Source organism: Oryctolagus cuniculus, chromosome 19, assembly GCF_964237555.1.
Source record: "Oryctolagus cuniculus chromosome 19, mOryCun1.1, whole genome shotgun sequence".
Taxonomy (NCBI): Eukaryota; Metazoa; Chordata; class Mammalia; order Lagomorpha; family Leporidae; genus Oryctolagus; species Oryctolagus cuniculus.
In genome coordinates, this window is record NC_091450.1 from 17847034 (window position 1) to 17872008 (window position 24975).

The 24975-nt window shown below is 38.7% G+C and overlaps 1 protein-coding gene across 10 annotated transcripts in view; it reads right to left on the bottom strand.

Annotated features, from left to right (window-relative positions):
- Window positions 1–24975, bottom strand: part of LOC100352755 (phospholipid-transporting ATPase ABCA3) — a 183092-nt gene that overhangs the window by 81923 nt on the left and 76194 nt on the right. For all 10 annotated transcript variants that reach the window (XM_070064644.1, XM_070064647.1, XM_070064645.1 and 7 more), the window contains 6 exons: window positions 20536–20665; window positions 16573–16727; window positions 13819–13974; window positions 12922–13132; window positions 9396–9546; window positions 3106–3204 (listed from right to left, as the gene is read on the bottom strand). In XM_070064644.1, coding sequence (XP_069920745.1) covers window positions 3106–3204; window positions 9396–9546; window positions 12922–13132; window positions 13819–13974; window positions 16573–16727; window positions 20536–20665 — 902 coding nt within the window. The remainder of the gene's footprint in view (window positions 1–3105; window positions 3205–9395; window positions 9547–12921; window positions 13133–13818; window positions 13975–16572; window positions 16728–20535; window positions 20666–24975) is intronic.

Genomic DNA, 24975 nt, shown 5'->3' on the forward strand with positions numbered 1-24975 from the left:
AACTAGCTTAGTACACTGTGGAATCAGTACATGAAGGTGACAAAATATGCTCCTTAAAAAAAACATCCTTTGAGTCTTAGTAGTAGTATTTTAATGGATAAAGCAAACAGAACTGACAAGAATATATTATTATTTGCTTTCCTTTGCTGTTATATTTCTAACTCTAAATTAATCAAGTAATATTATTCTCTCTAGATAGATAGGTATAGTCATATGTTATACATTCATCAAAAAGTTCATAAATGTTGTGCTATTAGAAAACTATGTATGGTTTTCTTTTTTAGAAGTAGATTAAAAAAAAAGAGTTACAGAGAGAGAGGAAGAGACAGAAAGAGATCTTCCATCTGTAGATTCCCTCCCCAGATGGCCACAATGGCTAGGACTGGGCCAGGCCAAAGCTAGGAGCCAGGAGCTTCGATCAGTTCGCCCAAACATTTGGGCCATCTTCTGCTGCTTTTCCCAGGCCATTAGCAGGGAGTTGGATCAGAAGTGGAGCAGCTAGGACACAACCAGTGTCCACATGGGATCCCAGTGTTACAGGCAGTGGCTTTACCTGCAATGCTCGAAGACTAGCCCCATGAATTTCAAAATCTTTTCACCAAAATTAATTTTTCTTTTTATTTCATTTCCATGAACTTTTTGAAGTATCTTTGTACATTTCTTAGGTTTACTTTGTTAACTTGAGAGTCACTACGCTTTGTAGACACTGAGACTCACAAGATTGTTTTGAAGCCTGAAAGAATGAAATTTAGACCTCAGATAATACTTTTTGAAGTTTTCTGACAGCTAACCAGCTCATATTCCCTTAGAAGTATCCTGAATTCCCAGGATACTTTTTCTCTGAATTTCCACACAGTGCAAGTTGTGGGGAATCCCACAGGAGTCCCAAAAGAGTTACAGAGCACCACTAACCCAAAAAGAAAGAGAAAAAGCAAAACCAAAATGGAGTTACTTAAGCTAAGGCCACTAAGCACCAGGAACTGCCCAGACCATCTGTCAGAACAGACACAGGTGGTGAGGCCTGATAAGGACTGGGAGACATTACATCATAAGAAGAAGCCAACCAGCTGGCTACTGCATTACTTTACTGTCGCTCCCCCTCTTCATGGAGGAACGACACAAAACCCTGCCTAGGCTTCATATCCGAGTCACGGCACCATTATGTCGCTCCCCCTCTTCATGGAGGAACGACACAAAACCCTGCCTAGGCTTCATATCCGAGTCACGGCACCATTATGTCGCTCCCCCTCTTCGTGGAGGAACGACACAGGACCCTGCGCTGTTCTCTCGTCTGCTCGGCCCTCCCTGGGTTTGCTGCTGGTTCTTCCCGGGTTGGCTACTATCCCTTCCACCTCCGTGGAAGGGCAGTTCCCCCTGGCCACATTCCCCACTTCCGCAGGGGAGCGGCACACCGCCGGCCGGCTTTCTCGGGAGCTGCACAGGTGTTCCTTCAGCTAGATGTTCCCCTTAGATGTTTCCCGGTGCATGCCGTCTCTCTCCTCCTTTATAGTCCTCCTCCGCCAATCCCAACTCGGCTGCCCACACGCCGAGTACGCTACTCTCCAATCAGGAGCAAGTCCTACAATTTATTGGTTGAACTGGAGGCAGCTGTGCGGAAGCTGTTTAGTTCTCTCCCAGTGCCATATTGTGGGAGAGCAGATGCATAGAATAAGTCTTAATTCCAGTAACTCAGTCCAGTCCGGGCTGCTCCCCACACTTTACCTACACTACTGCACCACGATTGGCCACATCCAGAAGACCCCTAAAACACCATTGGTCACACCCAGACACCAACATCTGGTTGGTGACACCCCAAAAGATGAGCTTGTGATTGGTGACACATCAGGGCACATTCACTACCCACCCACCCCAGAAGGAGGATAAAAAGGCAAGCTTCACACCTGGCTCTTCATCCCCTCAGGGACCATGGCTCAGTGCACGTGGAACTCTGCCCAAGTCTTCACTGACTGAAGCTCTGCTCACCACTCTGCTAGAGCCAACCTCGCCTGAACATCCCAGCTGCTGCCCGAGCTGACATCGGAGCCGGACTGGACCTCTCATCAGTCACCTCTCCAACTGTTCACCTTGCTGTCCACTTTGGAACTTCGAGCCTACTGCCCAGAGTGCAGTCATCCCACCACTCCTGCCTGTAAGTGACTGTTCTGAGATCCATCTCTCCAAGTGGTAATAGAGATTTCGGACTCTGGACTTTGGACTTTGACTTTTCATGACTGTGATATGAACCTTGAGAATGCAGCATTCATATTACAACCTTAGCCATGAGTATTTAGACTGGTTATGCTTTTATGCTTTGTAGGTGTTATACTTCTTACTACTGCTGGATATTTCTGGAAGTTGCCTTACTCCTATATGTGTGTTTTGACCTATGGACTAATGACATATTAGGTGGTATTGACCTTTAGATGCGTGCATTGTATATATATTGAGTGGTATTGAATATTGAATAATAAATTATATTGAAAAGACTATCACAATTCTGTGTGATTCTTCCCTGTGCTCTGACACATTGCATTAGCCTTGTCGAGCTGCATGAGAAGTACACAAGTTAATCTCAGAATACAAACCACACACAAGTTAAGTAGGTTACAGTGCCAAGATTAGATCAAGATTGTAGAGTTCTCCCTAATAAAACCTTCAGCTAAATCCAAGACTTCTATGACCATGTAATTTTACTATCTAGGCCAATCCTAACTCCTCTATCCTTGAAAGACACAGGCACCTGAATCCAAGCCAGAAAGTCTGACACACAGTCTTTCCTAATACTCTCCTGCCTGGGTATTCAATAAAAGCAGTCAATCTTTATGCAGTCGCATAGCCTCAGGTTTAACACTGAGTGTCCTGTGTCCCTGATCTCTGATCTGCTGCTCTCACATAAGTTCCACAATTCACTGGTGCAGCATCACAGCACTAGTGGAGTGAGGTACATAAGGGAATCCACCTGGCATTAACAGACTAGCATAGCCAGAAATCTACTATGATTTCTACATTACTCCAGCATTATACAAAATGAGAACTGCTTTCCAACTGAAATATGATATTAAAAGAGGAGGTTTTCCTCTGCCTTCCTCATGCATAATCACTTACGCAAAGAAAACTTCTTCCAAGGTAGTCATAGAGACACCAAAGGCAGCAATGCCCAACTCTTCCTGACGTTCTTCCAGCTCAGCAAAGAGTGCTTCAAATCTGAAAGTGAAGAGAGAAGAGGAGAGTTAGCAGCAAAACATATTATTTTCATATTTATATTACTTGTTCCCAATTATTTTTTTTTCTCAGAAGTGGGAAAACTGTAAATCACTCTTCACTACAATGCTTGCTATAGTTTCCATGTCCCTGATAAATTACATATGTGAAACATGTAAAGAAAAAAGCCACAGCAAACTGCTTCCTGATTATCTGAGCAAATTATGAATAACTGACTTTTGGGGCCAGTGTTGCGGCATAGTAGTTCAAGTCTACACCTACATTGCCAGCTTCCCATACAGCTGCTGGATTGTGTCCCATCTGCTCCACTTCTGATCCAGCTCACTGATAATGGCCTGGGAAGGCAGCACAAGACAGCCAAAGTGTTTGGACCCTTGCTATCCACATGGGAGACCCAGATAGAGCCCCTCTGACTCCTGGCTTTGGCCTGGCCCAGCTCTGGCTATTGTGGCTATCTGGGGAGGGAAACAGCAGATGGAGCATCTCTTATTCTCTGTCTCTCACTTTCTCTCTCTGTAACTGTGACTTTCAAAAGCATAAATAAATATTTTAAAAATTGACTTTTTTATACGTTAATATGCATTACTAATTAAGACAATTTAGTTAATATATACCATGGCTCCTATGAAACACTAAATCAAATAGGAAAAGGTAAGTAGGTAGGAAACACTCAAATTAGTAAGTAGAAGACATTCAAAGCAGAGAATGAAGTAAGAATATTAGAGGTTAGGGACTGGGAGAAAACTGTTAACTCACAAAAGCAGGTAAGTTTTGCCATTTAGGAAGAATAGTTTTTCTCAGATTTCTTTGTATTTTATATTTAGAAGATTATCTATTCCAGAAACCTATGCAGCTCTTGAATCAGTCACTACTATATTCTCTCTAAAGTGGTAAACATGAGCAGATAAAGAGTTCACTACTATATTCTAAGGTGTAAACATGATAGATAAACAGGACAGAAAATTCTCAGTTTTGGAAAGCTCTGTCAGATTTTTCTCTATTTGAGACCAAGTTGGATTCAAAACACTCTACTTCATTATTGGATGGAAAAGGAATTTTCAAAATATTATTGTTTCTCAATAGTATAGTAAATGTATACAATAGACAATTGTACAATAGACATGTTTATCAGTTGATACACGGCAAGATCCTAAGCAGCACACCATAAACTCAACTCAACACTGATTATCCCTGTGGAAAAGGTTTATGAGATCCTTCTCTTTTAATTCATTTGCTACTGTAATGATAAACTTTTAGAAGTGAATTTGTTTATGCATATGTATATAGATTTACAGCAAACCCAAGGCTGGAGAAATCAGAATAAAAATTTATAATGAATAATTCAAGCATTATCATTGTAAATATTTTCTGATTTAGAACATAGATAATACAAATATTGAAATAAGAAGTAAAAATATGCCTACTACTCAAACATTTGTTTTAAATGTGATGTACATCTTTATTCCATTTGTGTATTTGTGTTTTCATATTTTTCACATCAAGAAAATGTTATAGAATTACATATCGAATTCTGAATTTAAAATTATGAGCGTTTTTCCAAAATTTCAGACTTTTCATATTCCTTCTTGTGAATATCCTATAACTTAATTAACTTTCCTCATCGTTTGCTATTTAGATTATTTACATTTTGATTTTATAGGTCCTATTTATTGTAAGTCTAATGAATTGTACTGTATGTTTTCTTAGACTATATTTTCTTTTCAAGGGCAAGGGATTATTGGAGGAAACCCAACAGACAAGAGGGAAGGGGCAAAGAAGGAAAAGAGGGAGAAGAACATAAGAGAGAGATCAAGAGAGAGAGACAGAAAAAGAGAGATCAGGAGACAGAGAGAAAGAGAGCCACATGTTCAGGAATAGGTCCTCTTAAATCTTTGCCAGGGGTGGGTAGGGAAGTAGGAGCAGCGAATACCATTAGGATGGTGGTGGGGCTGACACTGGTGGTTGGCCATGGGGTCACCTGGCTTCCAGCCATGGCAACGGTTAGAGTCTAGGATGGTGTTGGGGTGTAGATCACATCATAGATAAGACTGCGCCATTTTACTAACATCCCCCCCCCTTTTGTTTTTTTTATAAAGCAAGAGTTGTATAGGATTACATTAGTTCCAGAAGTCCAGGAAGGGTAGAGGGTCAATGATCTGCCTTTAGAGCTACTTCCTGTTGACATGGGGTGACAAGGTATTACCTGCTGGCATTGGACGAGGTTAGACTGTAATTTTGATCCCGAAATGATCAAAGTATGACTATATTCAGGAGTTGCTCACCACTAGTACTCAAATATAAAAAGGCAGTTTCAGGGCCAGCATTGTGGCACAGTGGGTTAAGCCACTTCCTGTAATGCCAGCATCCCATAAGTGTGCTGGACTGTTTCACTTCCAATCCAGCCCCCAGGTAATGTGCTGGGAAAGCAGAAGACAGTCCAAGTACGTGGGCCTCTGCCACTGATGTGGGAGACCTGGATGGAATTCCAGTCTCCTGGCCAGAGGGTAGCACATCACTGGCTGTTACAGCCATTTGGGGAGTGAACCAGTTGATGGAAGATCTCTCTTTCTCTATCTCTCCCTTTCTCCTTCTGTTCAAATAAATAAATAAATCTTTTTTAAAAAGACACTCTCATAAAAACCAAGTGGTTACTATTATTTAATTTTTTTTCCTAATAAGCAAAATAATTTTGAATATTTAGCTTAACTTTGTTCTTTTAAATCCAGTAATTTTGAATAATTTTATATATAGGCAATTTGCATGTTTGTCTTATTAAAATAATTATTTTAATCCAAAATTAATGTTTAATGATAAAACACTTTAAAACTATAGATAAAAATATTTTAAAATAAAATGAACATTGTAAATAATTCCAAAAATATACTATTATATTTACTGTGTTGTAATAAATAAGGATGCCATGAACATTCATGTACATAAATATCTGACTATGGTAAATATTTGCCAAATGTAGCAAATGAGTATCTGTGCCTGTTTTACTACTTTATTATATTCATAAAGATGGGTAGCAATTTAAAAATCAAAAATATGATGGGAAAGTGACATCAGCAAGACAGCAGAGTAGTAATACCTGGACCCTCTTGCCCTCTTGAAAACATTTATTCAATAATAACCCATGGATAAATTCTCTTTATGAAAAGTTTGGAAGCAAATTGAAAGGCTATTATACCCAGGAAAAATGAGAAACTAGACTCATCAAGGCTAATAGGGAAATTCGAGATACCTTCTCTTAAGAGACCCTGCCTCCAGAATTCCCTCAGATTTGAAGAAAATAAACATACTAGAGACTCAATGAGAGGCTGGTGCTGTGGCACAGTGGGTTAAAGCCCTGGTCTTTAGCACTGGCATCCCATATGGGCGCAGGTTCAAGTCCCAGCTACTCCATTTCCAATCCAGCTCTCTGCTATGGCCTGGAAAAGCAATAGAAGATGGCCCGCCTTGGACCCCTGCACCCATATGGGAGACCTGGAAGAAGCTCCTGGCTCCTGGCTTTGCATCTGCACAGCTCCAGCCATTGCAGTCATCTGGGGAGTACACCAGAGGATGGAAGACCTCTTTCTCTCTCTCTCTCTGGCTCTACCTCTCTCTGCAACTCTGTCTTTCAAATAAATAAAATAAATATTAAAAAAAAAGAAAAAAAGAAACAATGATTTTCAAGGAAGATGAACTCAGACATATTCATACCAAGATACATAATCGAATTTTTGAAAATCAAAGACAGGGACCGGTGCTGTGGTGGAGCAGGTAAAGCTGCCACCTGCAGTGCCAGCAGCCCATATGGGTGCTGGTTCGGTTCAAGTCCTGGCTGCTCCACTTTTTTTTTTTTTTTTTTTTTTTTTTGACAGGCAGAGTGGACAGTGGAGAGAGAGAGAGACAGAGAGAAAGGTCTTCCTTTTTTTGCCATTGGTTCACTTTCCAGTGGCTGCCGCGGCCACATCGCACTGATCCGAAGCCAGGAGCTAGGTGCTTCCCCTGGTCTCCCATGCGGGTGCAGGGCCCAAGGACTTGGGCCATCCTCCACTGCACTCCCGAGCCATAACAGAGAGCTGGCCTGGAAGAGGGGCAACCGGGACAGAATCCGGTGCCCCGACCGGGACTAGAACTTGGTGTGCCGGCGCCGCAACGTGGAGGATTAGCCTATTGAGCTGCGGCGCCAGCCTGCTCTACTTCTGATCCAGCTCTCTGCTATGGTCTGGAAAAGCAATAGAAGATGGCCCTACTCCTTGGGCCCCTGCACCCATTTGGAAGGCCTGGAAGAAGCTCCTGGCTTCAGATTGGCCCAGCTCCAGCAGTTGTGGCCAACTGGGGAGTGAACCATTGGATGGAAGACCTCTCTCTCTCTGCCTCTCCTTCTCTTTCTGTGTAACTCTGACTTTCAAATAAATAAATAAACATTAAAAAAAAAAAAAACCAAAGACAAAGAGAGAATCTTGAAAGCATCAAGAGAGAATCAATTCATCACGCACAAGGGCTCCTCAATAAGATTATTGGATTTCTTATCAGAAACTTTGGAGGCCAGAAGGCAGTAGGTTGATATATTCCAAGTGCTAAAATTAAAAAAAAAATATCATCCAAGTAACCTACATCTGGAAAAACTGCCCTTCAAAACAGGGAGTGGGGGGAATAAGACATTTCCAAATCAACAAAAGATAACAAATTCATAACACTAGACCTGACTTGCAAAAAAATGCTCAAGAAAGTCCTACAAGTTGAAATAGAAGGATATTGGAAAGTAACTTGAAAATGTATGAAAAACCAAAAAGGGAAACATAAAAAAACTAGTGCTATAAAAACTAGTATATGCCACAATATTCTGTAACTGTACTTTTAAGTCATCTATATAATTTAACAGATTAATACATTTTTAAAATTAGTGTTCTAAAATTTAATATTTCTGTAACTTTGGTTTGGAACACCACCTACCAAGACTAAATTATAAAGAAATACAACATCAGAATAAATATACCTATTAAGGAGATTAAACCAGTAATGAAAAAATTTTCTAACAAAGAAAAGCTCTGAGCCTGGTGACACTGGTCAATCCTACCAAATAATTAAAGAAGAACAACTGCCTATCTTCTCAATTTTTCCCCAGATTAAAAGAGGAAGGAATTTTTCCAGCTCACTCAATGAAGCCTGTATCACCCTTATACAAAAAACAGGAAAAGAAAAGTACAGACCAATGTTCCTTAAGAACACTGATGCAAAAATGCTCAACAAAGTAACTTCAAACTGAATTCAACAGCATATTAAAGAGTACAACAGCTAAGTGGGACCTATTCTTGGAATGAAGCAATGGTTCAATTTACTAAAATATATCAATGTAATATTGTAATATAAAATATATGTAATGCATAATATAGCAATGTAATATCTAGTATTTCTAGAATGAAAGAAAAAATTATCATTTCAATTGATGCAGAAAAAACTGACAATTTTCAACTTTTTTGATAAATATACTCAACAAACTAGGAATAGAAGGAAAGTGTATCAATAAAATAAACGTGATATATAAAAAGCCCACAGAAAACACTATGTTCAATGGTGAAAGACAAAAGCTTTTCTTTTAAAATCAGTAATAAAACAAGGATGTCAACTTTTTCACTTGCATTCAACATAGTACTGGAAGTTCTGGAAAGAACAATTAAGCAAGCAAAAGAAATAAAGGAATCCAAATTGGGGAAGAAGTAAAATTATGCCTGTTTGCAGATAATATGATCTTATGTGTCAAAAACTAAAACAAAGTCATTACAAGAAGAGAAAACCACAATGTAAACATACATCAAAACATTACACTGTATATTTATAAATTCACCAATTATTTTTCAACTAAAAATAACTGAAAGAAAAAAATAATAAGTTAAAAAATTCACTGGATGCTACTTTCCAAGAAGGAATTTTATACCAATAAAGCATCATATGAGAGGTCTTTAAAAAGTTCATATAAAATGCCCACTATGAAACCTGCATGGGTTTCAAATGTTTTCCCTATTGGCTGCCATCTGTACAATTAATGCAATCTAAAGGAAGTAAATTTTCTGACTACTTGTCAATGGACAATTAGAATAAGTTAACTGTCAAGCCCGAGGAAATCTGGAAGCATAATTTATGATTACCTAACACCATTCATCTAGCATTTTCTATATCCATACCTGTGTGTATACTCTTTCGGTAGTAGAAATGATAATTCAGCTGCAACATCGTTCTCCAAACTGGCAGTTGGTACATAATAAATAATCAAGTTGGAGACTCTCTTAACATCACAATCAAGTTTTTTCACTATGACTAAGTGGTATCCCACACCTGAAAAGATCCATTTAGAAGACCAAATTAAGCAGTTTTGAATTTCTTATACTCTTTGGAAACCATTCTTGGTCCCATGGTTCAAGTTCCCCAGGTGTACAGGGAAGAAAGTGTGGTGTGTCACAGTTATCTGCCTAAAATCCAAGGAGGTGCATTCAAAGAGCTTCCAAATGCTACTCTAAGAATGCAGGGATGGTTTTTTAGAGGGTGGTGATCAAGTCTGAAGAGGCCATCAAAAGTGGAGCTGTCCCTCTTTCATGTTGTAACCAATGAAGGTCATTCAGACAGGGGAAAAAAGGTGTGTGTGGGGGGGGCATCCATGGATAATAATACATGTTATGTAAGCAAATTTAGAGAACTACAGAAAAGCCTTCTGTTATTTAATCTCCCTTCCTATGAAACTGCAATCTGGGAGCTAGGAGGACAGTAATAAGCATTAATTAATTCGTTCAACTTATATTTATTGCATATCTACTATAAGCCAGGCACTATTTTAGATACAGAATATATAAGAATGTCTAAGGACATAGCAGTTAGCCAAAAAGCTAAAAATCATGACTGGGGACAGCATTGTGGAGTAGCAGGTAAAGCTGCTGCCGGCAATACCAGCATACCATATGGGCTCTGGTTCATGTCCCAGGTGCTCCATGTCTGATCCAGTTCCCTGCAGTGGAAGATGGCACAGGTGTTTGGGTTCCTGCTACCCACATGGGAGACCTGGAGGAAGTTCCTGGCTCCTGGCTCCTGGCTCCTGGCTCCTGGCTTTGGCCTGGCCCAGCCCTGATCACTGTAGCCATCTGGGAAGTAAATCAGCAGATGGAAGATTTCTCTGTCTCGTCCTCTCTATCTGCAACTCTTTCAAATAAATAAATAGTTATTTTTGAAAAAAAAAAAACAATAATTTATATTTCAGTGAGAAAAACCAGGTAACAGAAAATAATTAATAAAATGTATAGTGCACTACATAGTGTCAGTGTCTACGAGAAAAAAGGTAACAGTCTAGGGAAGGGCATTATGAAACAATGGTGTTGAAGTGCTGAAACTTTGGATATGAGCCAGGAAAGGACTCACTGGAAAGGTGCTACTAAAAAAGGTCTCTTGGAAGTGAGGCAGCTAATAGAGTTTATTCTACATTTTGAAAATATAGAAAAAATTCTCAGATTGAAAAAAAAGTCCATTATAAAGTTCAAAATATAGCTCTCATAGTTCTGTCCTTGATTATGAAAACAAAAAGGTAAGTCTTAGAAAGCATTAAAAGTTGCCTCAATACTTGTTCTAGGGGACCGGTGCTGTGGCATAGCTGGTAAAGCTGCCACCTGCAGTGCTGGCATCCCATATGGACGCCAGTTCAAGTCCCAGCTACTCCACTTCTGATCTGGCTTTCTGCTATGGCCTAGGAAAGCAGTAGAGGATGGCCCAAATCCTTGGGCCACTGCATCCACATGGGAGACCTGGAAGAAGCTCCTGGATCCTGGCTTTGGATCCGCTCAACTCCAGCCATTGCAGCCATCTAGGGAGTGAACCACCAGATGGAAGACCTCTCTCTATCCGCCTATGCCTCTCTGTAACTCTGCCTTTCAAATAAATAAGTAAATCTTTTAAAAATACTTGCTCTGGCTCAGTCACCTGCTTCTAGCAAGGAAGACATCATTATTTCATTTTGCAAAAAAAGAGAAGTGAGACCCAAAGTGTTGAATAACTTGTCCATCATTTAAAAGCTATTGAAACCAAGGCTGTCCTTGGTGTTCCCACACAATGTGCAAAGTAAAATTTTTCTGATGCTCTTCTATTTAATTATGGCACAGGAAGTCATTCAATTTTCCTGTACCCTCATTTTTAAATTTTTTAAAAAAATTTCTTCTTTGTGCAGAATTGTAGGCAGTTAACTGAGATTTGAATTATGCTCACCACACTGTTAAATTTACATGTCATCAGAGAACAAGATGCAATAAGCTGCTGATGCCTAAATAATGACTAAAGAAAGGAAGAGTTAAAGGTTAAAATAACCAGGAAGATCCTAGTTAACAGGGCTAAAGTTTAGTATGTGTGAGAAGAGACCTAATATATAAAACTGTATTACTTTTTCATTAATACATATTCAGGTTAATGAATACAATTAACATATAAAGTGCTAGAAAATACTGAATGGTGAAATAATTATCTCACTTGATCTTAGCCAAAAGGCTGAGAAGCAATTGAAGTCATTATCTCTAGTCCTAGCTTACCATCCATGTTTGGGTTTCATATATATAAATTCATCCATGTTGCTGGCCACTAACGTTCCCAGTTAAAAATTTTAATTAAAAATGTTTTAATGCAATCTATTCTGATTAAATATATAATCTATCCCTCTAAGAAAAACAACAGTCTCTTGCCTGATAAAATTTCTATTTTTAAGAGCCATCATGGGCCGGCACCACGGCTCACTAGGCTAATCCTCCGCCTTGCGGCGCCGGAACACCGGGTTCTAGTCCTGGTCAGCGTGCCGGATTCTGTCCCGGTTGCCCCTCTTCCAGGCCAGCTCTCTGCTGTGGCCAGGGAGTGCAGTGGAGGATGGCCCAAGTGCTTGGGCCCTGCACCCCATGGGAGACCAGGAGAAGTACCTGGCTCCTGCCATCGGATCATCGTGGTGCGCCGGCCGCAGCGCGCCGGCCGCAGCGCGCCGGCCGCAGCGGCCATTGGAGGGTGAACCAACGGCAAAGGAAGACCTTTCTCTCTGTCTCTCTCTCTCTCACTGTCCACTCTGCCTGTCAAAAAAAAAAAAAAAAAAAAAAAGAGCCATCATGAATATGTTTAATAGCAAATGAGCTTCAAATTATCATCAGTTTCAGTTTCTAACTCTGTTAAAGCTTTGCAGTAAGCTGGTTTCATAATCTACCAGAACTTAAAACTGTTGAATACTTTTGTTTTATATCTTGTTTGGATTTCCTTCATTTCATCTCTCTAAGTATAATCAAGTGCTGCATAACAACTTCAGTCAATTATGGACTGCATATATAATGGTGGTCTCATCATTTTATAATGGAACTGAAAAACTCCTTTCATCCACTGATGTCACAGTGTAATTCATTGTTCACATGCTTGTGGTGATGCTGGTATAAATAAACTTACTACACTCACTGCCAGTCATAGAAAAGTATACCACATACAGTTATTTATAGAACATAATACCTGATAATAATAACAAACAACGACGTTTGTTGGCTTATATATTAACTATACTACACTTTTTATCATCATTCTAGAGTACACGAATTACAAAGAGCCATGCATTCAATTTAAATAGTGGACCTAATGCAATAGGACACAGAGATCCACTGAATGTATATAGAAAAAAATTATGAGAATTATATTAGAAGAATAATATTAAGGCACCATATCTTTTTTTCAGGAAAATGGAGGAGCCACAACACTGCAGGGTCCCTTTGACCATGATGGCAATGCGGTCACCCAGGACGTCAGCTTCATCCATGTGATGAGTGGTCAGTAAGATGGTTCGATCCTCTTTAAACTGCTGAAGGACATTCCAGGTGCTTCTCCTTGAGACTGGATCCATGCCAGATGTTGGCTCATCAAGTATCACTACCTAAAGACCAAGAACAGCTTTCAGATATACTTAACTCACACTATGCTACTTATGGGATAATTTTTTTCATGGGGCATATTTAATATAAAATACAAATTGTAGACTATACTAGCATTAAGAACACGGTAAAACCCATGGCACTGTGGCACAGCAGGTGAAAGCCCCAGCCTGCAGCACCAGTATTCCATATGGGTGGTGGTTCATGTTTAGGCTGTTCCATTTACAATCCAGCTCTCTGCTTTCGCCTGGGAATGCAGTAGAAGATGGCCCAAGTCCTTGGGCCGCTGCACCCACGTGGGACACCCTGAAGAAGCTCCTGGATCCTGGCTTTGGATCAGCTCAGCTAAAGCAGTTGTGGCCATTTGTGGAGTGAATTAGCAGATGGAAGATCTTTCTCTCTCTCTCTCTCTCTCTCTCTCTCTCTCTCTCTCTCTCTCCCTCCCTCCTTCCCTCCCTCCCTCTCTCTTACTCTGACTCTCTATATCTCTGCTTTTCAAGTAGATAAATAAATCTTAAAAAAAAAACATGGCCACATTATATCAGCTAGGAAAGGTCAGGAACAGGAAATCCCTCTGATTTTCATTTGGGAATTTTCTCGTCTACAAATTCATGTCAGCACTCGTGTTGGTATCCACTGTACTTGATACATCAGCTGGAACAGGAACTCATTCTAATTTGTTATTTACCTTGGAGCCCCCTATAAGTGCAATAATAATAGAGAGTTTGCGTTTCATTCCTCCACTGAGAGACTTTGAAAATTCATCACGTTTGTGTAGCAGGCCAAAAGAAGTCAGCATTTTGTTAATTTCTACAGAACGCCTCTGTGGAGGTACTCCTTTTATCTAAAAAGAGAAGCCAGTGTTTACATGGTACTTCCAACTTTACCCTTAAAAAATTCTCATAAGAGAACATTTCCTAGATTTCAAGAAAGCTGAATAAGGAAAAGATGTGATGATTCTGACTAAGGGAAAATAGCATAAGAAAAGCAGAGGAAGTGTACTCCCAGGGGAAAGTTGTAGAGAAGTTTGCAGTGGAAACTCTACCGAAATAAAAGGAATACCATGGAGTACTGTGGAAACTGTGGACATGCAAGCAGTGAATGGGCACACCACACACAACTCCTGCAGCTAGGAGCTGAGAGAACACCAGGTTCTAGAGCAAGGTGAGGGCAGACTGCGGCAGCCCATGCCACTGGGGATGTTGCATGAGGGAGAACTTTGCAGACCACACTAAATTTGTGTTGGGCCTGGAGCCCTACCATGGGGCAGGGTACCCTTTAATCCAGTGAGGAAAAAGCACATTTCTTTCTCCCCAACCTCCTACAAGGGTACCCGGCAACCAGCAGGGAGAAGGTGCCATCTTGACCCAAGAAGAGTCTGTGGTAGCTCTCACATGTGCAACCAGGAGATTTAACCACAAAGAAAAAAACACATTTCCCATTGACTTTGAGTCTGGCTGGGAGGGTTGACAGAGGGCTGGGTACCCACTTAAGATCATGAAGTTCCCCCATCCTCTCAACCTATCAGATTCCAGGGCTCAAAATGCCAAGGCAGAGCACCCATAGGCAGCTGCAAATGACTATCCTCTCTCTTAGGATGGGACAGGCTTGTGAGACAGAGGGATCCTCTTCAAAGCCTGACTGTGGGAACCTTGTATACTGTGACTGTTGGAATCCTGTAACTGTATGATGGGGTGTGGGGTGTAGCTTGGTCATGGGCAATCATGTGTCTGGCATCAGAGGCTCACAGCTCCCTGATTGCCTGGAATGGATCATTGCAGTGGAATCTATCCTCATACTACGGACTGCAAAGATCCTTTCTGTGGTTCATGCGACAGCATGGATTAGGGTTATACCTACTGTATGCTAACCTCAGGCATTGTTCACCTTGGAAGAGAGGTGAGGGTGTGATTACACCAAAACTCCTGATCACACTCTTCCCCCCTGCTGACAACAGAAGAAATTACCATGACTAACTTGGGAGTCACCCCGGATTCTCACCCTACCCTTGAACACTGAGCAGAGTTCCTTAGCTCCATCCAACATACACTTCTGGGTATTCACTGAAGGAGCAGACACTCCACTAAGCCACAAAGGCAATGTTCAAAGATACAAGCCATCAGTGGAGAAAATCAATAAGTGTTTACACAAATACCTAAAAATAAACACAGAAATACAAGAAACAAGAACAAAGAAGTCAACATCTCTCCCAAGGAACAAAATAACTCTTCAATATTAGAAAGTGAAGACAAAGAGATCAATGAAATGCCTGAAAAGGAATGCAACAGAATGATCATAGGATTACCCAGAAGCAATAAGAAGCAACTCCATGAATTAAGAAAATCTGTACAAGATATGGGTGAAAAATTCTCCCATGAGTTAGAGATTTTGAAGAGAAAACTAAAACATTAGAAGTGAATAATTTAATATGTCAAATAACAAATACAGTGGAAAGCCTTAACAACAGATTTGGTGAAACAGAAGAAAGAATATGTGAGCTAGAAGAAAAATCTTTGGAAACATCTTGGTATGACCAAAAAAAAAATTTAGAAAAACTAGAAATAGTGCTATAGTGTTAGATTTATGGGATACTATCAAACAACCAAACATACGGGTCTCAGGAGAACCTGAAGGTGTGAAAAAGAGAATGGATTGAATGAATGAAGAATTAATAGAAGGCCCATTTAGTGAAATAATTATAGAAAACTTCCCTAATTTGATGGAAGGTACACCCAAATACAGGAAGCAAACAGAACTCCTAGTAGACATGCCCAGAAAAGATCTTCACCATGACACATTGTAGTCAAACTTTCAACACTAAACTAGGATCTTTTTTGCCTTTATTTGTTAAACTTCTTATTCAGTGAAGTAGTAGGCCTTTTTACTGAAAAGTAGATTTAAAATACGCCATCTCAAAGACTAAAAAATAAAAGAGACAGAAAGAAAGGCAGAAGATAGGAGGGTGGGAGAAATGGAGGGAAGAAGGTAATATCATTATGCTCTTAGACTTGTATGTATAAATTCATATTGAATGTTAAAAATTAATTAAAATCAAAATTTTTAAAATACCCCTCAAGAAAGAACTTTTCTTATATGGCTAACTAGATGTAAGCTGTTTCTTTTCTCCTTTATTGAAGATTAAAGAATAATGCTTCAGAAATATTTTAATAAAAGTAAGAATACTAATCCTTGGTCACACTGCCTGAAATATGTGAAAAGAGTGAGGGACACATGGGAGACCCAGAGGAAGCTCCTGGCTCCTGACTTCAGATCAGCACAGCTCCAGCGATTGTGGCCAACTGGGAGTAAACCAGCGGATGAAAGACCTCTTTCTTTCTCTGTCCTTCTCTCTCTGTTAACTCTGATTTTCAAATAAATAAATAATAAAATTTTTAAAAAAGAGTGGGTGAAAGGAAAAAAAAAATATATATATCTGGCTCACCACACAGTAGAAAAGAAGATGTTCTGACACTGTCATATTTGGAAACAATAGGTCATACTGGGGACACAAGCCCAAGTTTTTCCTGACTTGAACCATGTCTTTTGAGATGTCATATCCACTAATATAGATTTTTCCTCTGGTAGGAAGATAGAAACCTAGAATTAAGAAGAAGATATTTACCTTCAGTGAGGAAATTCAACAACATACTGTTCATTAGTACTTTAAGTTCATAGTGGCCTTGAAAAAGGATTACTCCCCAAAATTACTAATATCTCCTGTAGAAGAAGTCTGGCAAAAAGGTTAACAAAGAGAACTGGTGACTATGGTGATATCAGGCAAAGATATTTTATAAGGATAATACATATTGATAAAAAATTCAATCCATCAAGAAGCTATGGCAACAGTAATTAGATAAACATATGTAGATAGAGACACAGATATAGGTAAACATATCTAATAATAGGCATCAGACATATGAAACAAAACATAAAGGACTTGAGAAAGAAATATTCAGTCCTACAATAATAGTTGTCCATTTCAACATTACACTTTCAACAATTATGGAAAACTAAAGATTGTAATAAATAATTTTAGGTGTAATAATTAAATTTACTGGACTAAGAAACACCTAGAATCTTGGAAAAGCATTATTTGGGATGTGCTTGTGAGGGTGTTTCATGTGAATCTGAGTATACTAGGTGATAAAGACTCACACTCAATGTAGGTATGCATCATCCTATAGGGCCTAAGGTGAACACAGAAGATGAATTGTTCTCTTCTGTGAGTGCTTTTTCTCTCTGGGACATCAGAATATCACGCTAACTGGAATTTAGACTCTGGACTTGTACCAGTAACCCTTTGGGTCACGAAGCTTTCAGTCTGAGAGTGAGTTGTTACATTAGCTTTCCAGAATCTGAGGACTTTGGATTTGGAATGAGCCATGCTACTGGCATTCCAGTTCTCTACCTTGAAGATGGCCAGCCATAGGATTTCTCAGTTGCCATAATCATGTGATTAGGTATAACAGATCCACTCTTACATATGTCATACCCTGTTGTCTCTGTCTCCCTGGAGAACCATGCATTAGGAATAGAGAACCTGAACAATACTTTAGTCCAACTATACCAAAAGATATATAGAACATGTTATAGGGCCAGTGCTGTGACACAGCAGATTAAAGCCATGGCCTATAGTGCCGGAATCCCATATGGGCACCAGTTCAAGTCCCAACTGCCTCACTTCTGATCCAGCTCCCTGATAATGCTCCTGAGAAAGCAGAGGAAGATGGCTCAAGTACCTGGGCCTCTGCACCATGGAAGAGACCTGGAAGAAGCTCCTAGCTCCTGGCTTCAGCCTGGCACAGCACTGACCATTGTGGTCATTTGTGGAGTGAACCAGCAGATGGAAGACCTCTCTCCCTGTCTCTCCTTGCTACCTTTTAAATAAATAAATATTTTTTAAAAAAAAAAGTCATCCACAGCAGGATGGAATTAACAAATGAATATGGAGCATTCTTCAGGACAGAACTTATGTTAGGCCACAAAATGAGTTTCAATAATTTTAAAATAATTGAGATCATACAAAGTATCTCCTGCAATTACAATGGAATGAACCTAGAAATCAATAATAGAAGAAAATGAGAAATAGAATGGCAGATGTCCTAAACAGCACTCTGGCCTCAGAATCAGCCCTAAAGGCATTCGGATCTGGCTGAAAAGCCCATGAGAGTATTTCAGGCATGGAAAGCCAAGACACTCTGGCAAACAACAACAACAACAACAAAAAACCACCACCACAACAACAACAAACCTAAATGAAAGATCTCTGTGAGTGAGATCCCAGTGGAAAGAACAGGTCTTCAAAGAAGGAGGTACCTTTCTCTGAAGGGAGGAGAGAACCTCCACTTTGACTATGACCTTATCTAAACAAGGTAAGAGTCAGAGAACTCAAAAGGCTTCCATAGCCTTGGAAACTCATGACTGGAGCATAAGGAGATTACTGATGCCATAAACAAGAGTGTCAATTTGTAAAGTCAACAATAGGAGTCACTGTGCACTTACTCCTCATGTAGGATCTCTGTCCTTAATGTGCTGTACATTGAGATTTAATGCTATAACGAGTACTCAAACAGTATATTTCACTTTGTGTTTCTATGTGGGTGCAAACTGTTGAAATTTTTACTTAATGTATACTAAACTGATCTTCTGTTAAAAAAAAGAAATTATCAATCCCCAACTTGACTCTCAGTGGGATTAAACATGACAATAGGTCTGATCTGATTTCATCATCATTTAAAAAATCATCTATTATTTTTTACTTTATGTTTCTGTGTGGGAGCAAACTGTTGAAATCTTTACTTAATGTATGCTAAACTGATCTTCTGTATATAAAGAGAATCGAAAATGAATCTTGATGTGAATGGAAGGGGAGAGGGAGTGGGAGAGGGGAGGGTGGGAGGGACGTTATGGGGGGGAAGCCATTGTAATCCATAAGCCGTACTTTGGAAATTTATATTCATTAAATAAAAAAAAAGAAGAAAATGAGAAAAACACAAATATGTAGAAATTTAAAAACAAAGAATAAATTAAAAGCAAATCAGGAAATACTTTAATAAAATGACAATGTAAACAAAATATTACATAATTCATTGGATTCAGGTAAAGAATTGCTCAGAGAGAATTTATATAATGAAACACCTGCACTAAGATCAAATACCCCATCTTTATAGTAAGGAACTAGAAAATGAACAGTCAACCAAATTCAAAGCTAGTAGAGGAAGGAAGCAATAAAGATTTAAACAGAGATAAAATACATGTTCTCCCTTATATGCAAGAGATAAATTTTTAAAAAAAATCTCAATCTGAATACAGAATGTTGATTACTAGAGACTGAAAGGGTTGGGAATGATAAAAGATTTCTGGATTTAAAAAAGTAGGGAATCTAGATTATTAGCTTCAAGAGTGGAGAAAATCAACACAATGGACAAACTTTAGCTATACTAATGAGGAAAAAAATGAGAGAACTCAAAATACTAAAATCAGAAGAAAACGGGACATCAGTAGAGATCTTACAGAAGTAAAAAAAAAAGTTAGAAAATATTTTAGAGGCTTATAACAAGTAAAAATATTGCACTAGTAATCAAAATATTTCCAAAATAGAAAATCCTTGAGCCAAATGGCTTCACTAGTGAATTCTCTCAAAAATTAAAAAAAATTCATTTTAATGCAAATCATTCTTAAACTTCCAAAAAGAAAGTGGCAATTTTCTGGGATTACGAAATTCTCTATCTTAGTGGATGACTGGATAACACACACACACACACACACACACATATATATATGCATAATCAAAGATTAGAAATTTAAGCATTTAATTATAACAAAATTTTATGTCCAAAGGAAAGTTCTAATGAATATATGATATGCGTAGCAAACTATTTAAGATAAAGCATATTTATATCCAAAATTAACTGAAATGTCTAAAAATTGAGTTGACAGATATATTACAAGTATAGTAAAATATTAAAATGGTAGAACCAAATTTGTGGTTATATGGATATTCACTGAAAATCCCTTCAATTTAGATACATGTTTGAAATTTTCTTAATAAATAAAAATATGTATTCATTTAAGAATTATATATTATACAATGAAACAGTGCACATCAAACAAATGATAATCATTTGCTATGAATGAGAGGAGAATGGGGGAATGAGAAAAGAAAAAATGAATAAATAATGGAATAAATAAATTAAAATTAAAAGGAAGAGAGAGCCTTTACACTGATTAATAAGGATGGCATGCTAAGAAGTGAGAAGTTTGATGGAACCAAGATATACAAATAGACTCAATTTTCAAGTCTTATAGATTTTACTTTAGGAAATGAGATTAATCAACAAATACATATATCACTTAAATGGCAATGACGTCAATATCAAGAGTATACACATTCCCAAATTTGTACCTGTGAGAATGGATAATGTAGTAGTCTTTCCTGCTCCATTAGGTCCTAGAAGAACAGTGATCTGGCCCTCATAAAAATTCAAAGTCAAGTCTTTTATTGCTACAAAGGTAGTCTTATGTAATTTGAATTCCTGTGGAAAAGAATTTAAAAAATAATAACTTTTTAACTAATACTATTGCTTGTAACTTATCATGTATCCAGAGAAAGGGGGGAAACAGATCATTAGTTTCAAGAGTGGAGAAAATCAAAGCATAAAGGTGATAAATTTTTAAGCAATACTTTGAAGCAATATTTAGGTAGACCCTCAAAGTTGGTCTACAAATACCCCCTGAACAATCTTATCTGGTCTCCTTTTGTTCCAATTACTGTGTTGACGCTAATAATGCCATAATCTACTCCAGTCAATGTCTCTCTCCAACATTGCAGAATTGTCTTCTGGAAATCCATTATACTTGGTTGTCCAATAAGCACTCAAGATCTGAAAATGTGTACCTCCTACTATGTTCTTATCTCCATGAGTGGCACCAATATCTACCTAGATGTATAAATTAGAACTAGAAGCATACTTACCTTAGACATTTCTCTCTCTCCTCTCCCCATTCTCTCTCTCTCTCTCATACTAGAAGTCATCAGTCACTGATCACTACCAATCAATTCATTCATTATTTAACAAATGTGTTGAATATCTACTATGTACTACATATTGTGTAAGGTAACATGAATACATTTATAAACAAGACAGACAAGACTCCTTCTCTCATGACAGAAAAATTCTAGAAGGAAAAATTGACGAAAATCAACAAGATTAATGATAGAGACCTATTAGAAATCTGAGAATTTCAGAAAACACCACGTAGGATAAACATTAAAAATAAATTCAGACTTGAACTTGTCAATGGATTCATAGCTATGACACCAAAAGCACAATCAATGAAAGTAAATACAGATGAACAGGACTTCATCAAAATGGTCATGTAGAGAGAAAACTCAACCTACAGAATGTGAGGAAATATCTGCAAATCATATATTTGATAATGGTCAAGTGTCAAGAACATATAACGAATATTACAACTCTCCCCTCTCCAGCTTTTGATTAACAGGTGCTAAAATTATAGTTAGATAGAAGTTATGGGGTTCTACTGCACAATAGGGTGACTAAAGATAATATTAATGTCCTGTATGTTTCTCTATAAAAACAATAAACCAAAAGATAGGATTTTGGATGTTTTTATAATAAAGAAATTTAAATGTTTGAGAAAAGATATATTTCCCTTATTAGAGAGCATACAACGTAATGAAGCATCACATGCTACCCTATTAATACATATAATTCTTACATGTCCTAATTTCTTAAACAAAAAATAAATTTTAAAGCACATAAATGAAATATCACAATTCAACAACCAAAGCAAAAACAATCCAATGAAAAATTGGCATTTTAAATATGCACGTAGGAGACCCGGGGGAAGATCCTGGCTCCTGCCTTCGGATCGGCACAGCTCCGGCCACTGCAGCCATTTGGAGAGTGAACCATCGGATGGAAGACCTCTATCTCTTTCTCTGTCTCTCCTTCTTTCTCTGAATAACTCTGACTTTCAAATAAATAAATAAATTTAAAAAAAAATAAACCTTGAGAACATTAACTAAGTGAAAAGAGTGTTTAACTACAAAAAGCCATATATTATCCCATTTATATAAAATGTCCAGAGCAGAGAAATTTATAGAGACTGGAAGCAGACTAATAGTTTCTGAGGGCAGGAGGAAGGGAGAAATGGTCAGTGACTGCTTAAATGGGCTTGGTCTTTCCTGTTCAAATTATTAAAATATTCTGAAAGAAGATGGCAGTGATGCTTGAAAAGCATTGTTAATGTACTATATGCCATTGAACTGTAAACATTAAAATGGTTAGAATGGTAAGTTTTATGTTATTCATTTCTTAACATAAAAAGAGATTCCGAGTCAATCTTCATTCACAAGTTTATATAAAAATCAGGAATGTATATTTAACTATATATTATATATGTTATGTATTTTTTGCATCTAATGAAATGTCCACATGATTCTTCCCCTTTTTCACTTTCATGTCTTTATTTTTCTTTTTCTTTTTCTTTTTTTTTTTTTTTTTACAGGCAGAGTGGACAGTGAGAGAGAGAGAGACAGAGAGAAAGGTCTTCCTTTGCCGTTGGTTCACCCTCCAATGGCCGCCATGGCCAGCGCGCTGCGGCCGGCGCACCGCGCTGATCCGATGGCAGGAGCCAGGTACTTATCCTGGTCTCCCATGGGGTGCAGGGCCCAAGTATTTGGGCCATCCTCCACTGCACTCCCTGGCCACAGCAGAGAGCTGGCCTGGAAGAGGGGCAACCGGGACAGAATCCGGCACCCCGACCGGGACTAGAACCTGAAGTGCCGGCGCCGCAAGGTGGAGGATTAGCCTAGTGAGCCGCGGTGCCGGCCTCATGTCTATTTTTCTAAAAAATATTTGAAGGCAGAGATATGGGATGGGGATGGGAGAAACTTTCATCCACTGATTCACTCCTCAAACGCCTGCAACAGCCAGTGCTGGTCACGGCCAAAACTGGGAGCCAAGAATTCTAATCCAGTCCTGCAGATGGGTGGTAGGGATTCAACTACTTGAGCCATCACTGCTGCCTCTCAGGGCGCACATTAGCAGGAAGCTGGAATCAGAAGAAGAGCTGAGAGTTGAACCCAGACACTCCAAATGGGATACAGCTATCCAAGTGACATCTTAATCGTCATGCCAAATGCCCACCATCTTTTAAGGTGGTGAATTACACTGATCATAATTCAAATGGTGAGCAAACTTCATGTTACTGACATATATTCCATTACTCACCCTATAACATCCTTCTTACATATTGATAAATTCAATTTGTTAAACTTTCATTTAGGGCTTTTGCATTTATATTCATGAGGCACTTTGGTCAATGAATTTTATTTTCCTATCATGATCCTGCAATTTTTGGTATCAATTTCTACTCTTGATATTAGCCAAAGGCCAAGAAGTGACTGGTATCAATTTCTTAACTATTTGGAATAATTCCTCAGTTGGAGCTGTTTGCACTAGATTATTTATTTATGCATTTATTTATTTATCTGAAAGGCATAGAAACAGAGAGGGAGAGAGAGAGAGATGGGGCATGGATGGTGGCCGGGGGTGGGGTAGGGTGGATATTTACCTGTTGCAACAGCCAGTTCTGGACCAGGTTGAATTCAGGAGCCAGGAACTCCACCCTGGTCTCTCACATGGGTGGCAGGAGTCCAAGTACTTTGACCATCTTCTGCTGCCTTCCCAGGTCATCAGCAGGAAGCTGGATTGGGAGCAGAGTAGCTGGGATTGAACTGGTACTCCAATGTGGGATGCCAGCACTGCAAGGAGTGGCTTAACCAACTATACAATAATGCTGGCCTTCTTACTTCTTTTTTAATCTTTGCTAATTCCAATGTCTAGATCATTTTATACATGAAAATCTTCTATTATGTATTCTCACTCTTAGTTACCATTCAATATTTTCTACCTCTTCACATGTCTAGTTCTATTTTTCATTTGTGCCAAGCATTTTGTATTAAAAAAAAAAAAAGAAAGAAAAAAACAAACCTGGGGCTGGCACTGTGGAGCAGTGAGTTAAGCAGTAGCTGCAGCGCCGGCATCCCATATGAGCACTGATTCTAGTCCTACCTGCTCTACTTCTGACCCAGCTCCCTTCTAATGCATATGGGAAAGCAGTGTAAGATGGCCTAAGTCTTTGGGCCCCTGCACTCAGCACCCTGTTAACACCCTAGGAAAGCAGGAGAAGACGACTTAAGTTGTTTGGGCTCCTGCCATCCACATGGGAGACCTGGATGAAGCTCCTGCTGCTAGAAGATCTTTCTTCCTCTCTGTAACTTTAAGTTTCAAGTAAATAAATAAATCTTTAAAAAAAAAAAAAAAAAGGAGGGGGCTAGTAACAAATGTGAAATCTGTTCATCTTGAATAAATAAAAATTATAAAAAGGGCTAATATGATGGTATGATTGGTTTATACCATGTGTATCTGTTGAAAAATGTACATATAAATGTACATATATTTCATGTAAATCTAAAATTTTTAAAATTAAACACTAATGAATAAATACAAAATTAAAGAGATCTCATGCTTTATAATGGTAAGCTAGATTTTGTTGACTCTAACACAACAAATGTTTAGCATAAATCATGAGATTAGATACATTGATTCATGCCAGTCTTCTGTGTAGACCCAATAGCCCCATTTTCCCCTCTTAAAAATAGTTTTGGGGCTGGCTTTGTGGCATAGTGGTTAAGCCTCTACCTGCGATGCTGGCAGACTGTGGGAGCCCTGTGTGCTGAGACTATGGGAACTCTGTGACTGCAGGAGAGGGCACTAGGTACAGCTGGGTCTGTGAGAAATCATTGTGTGCAGCT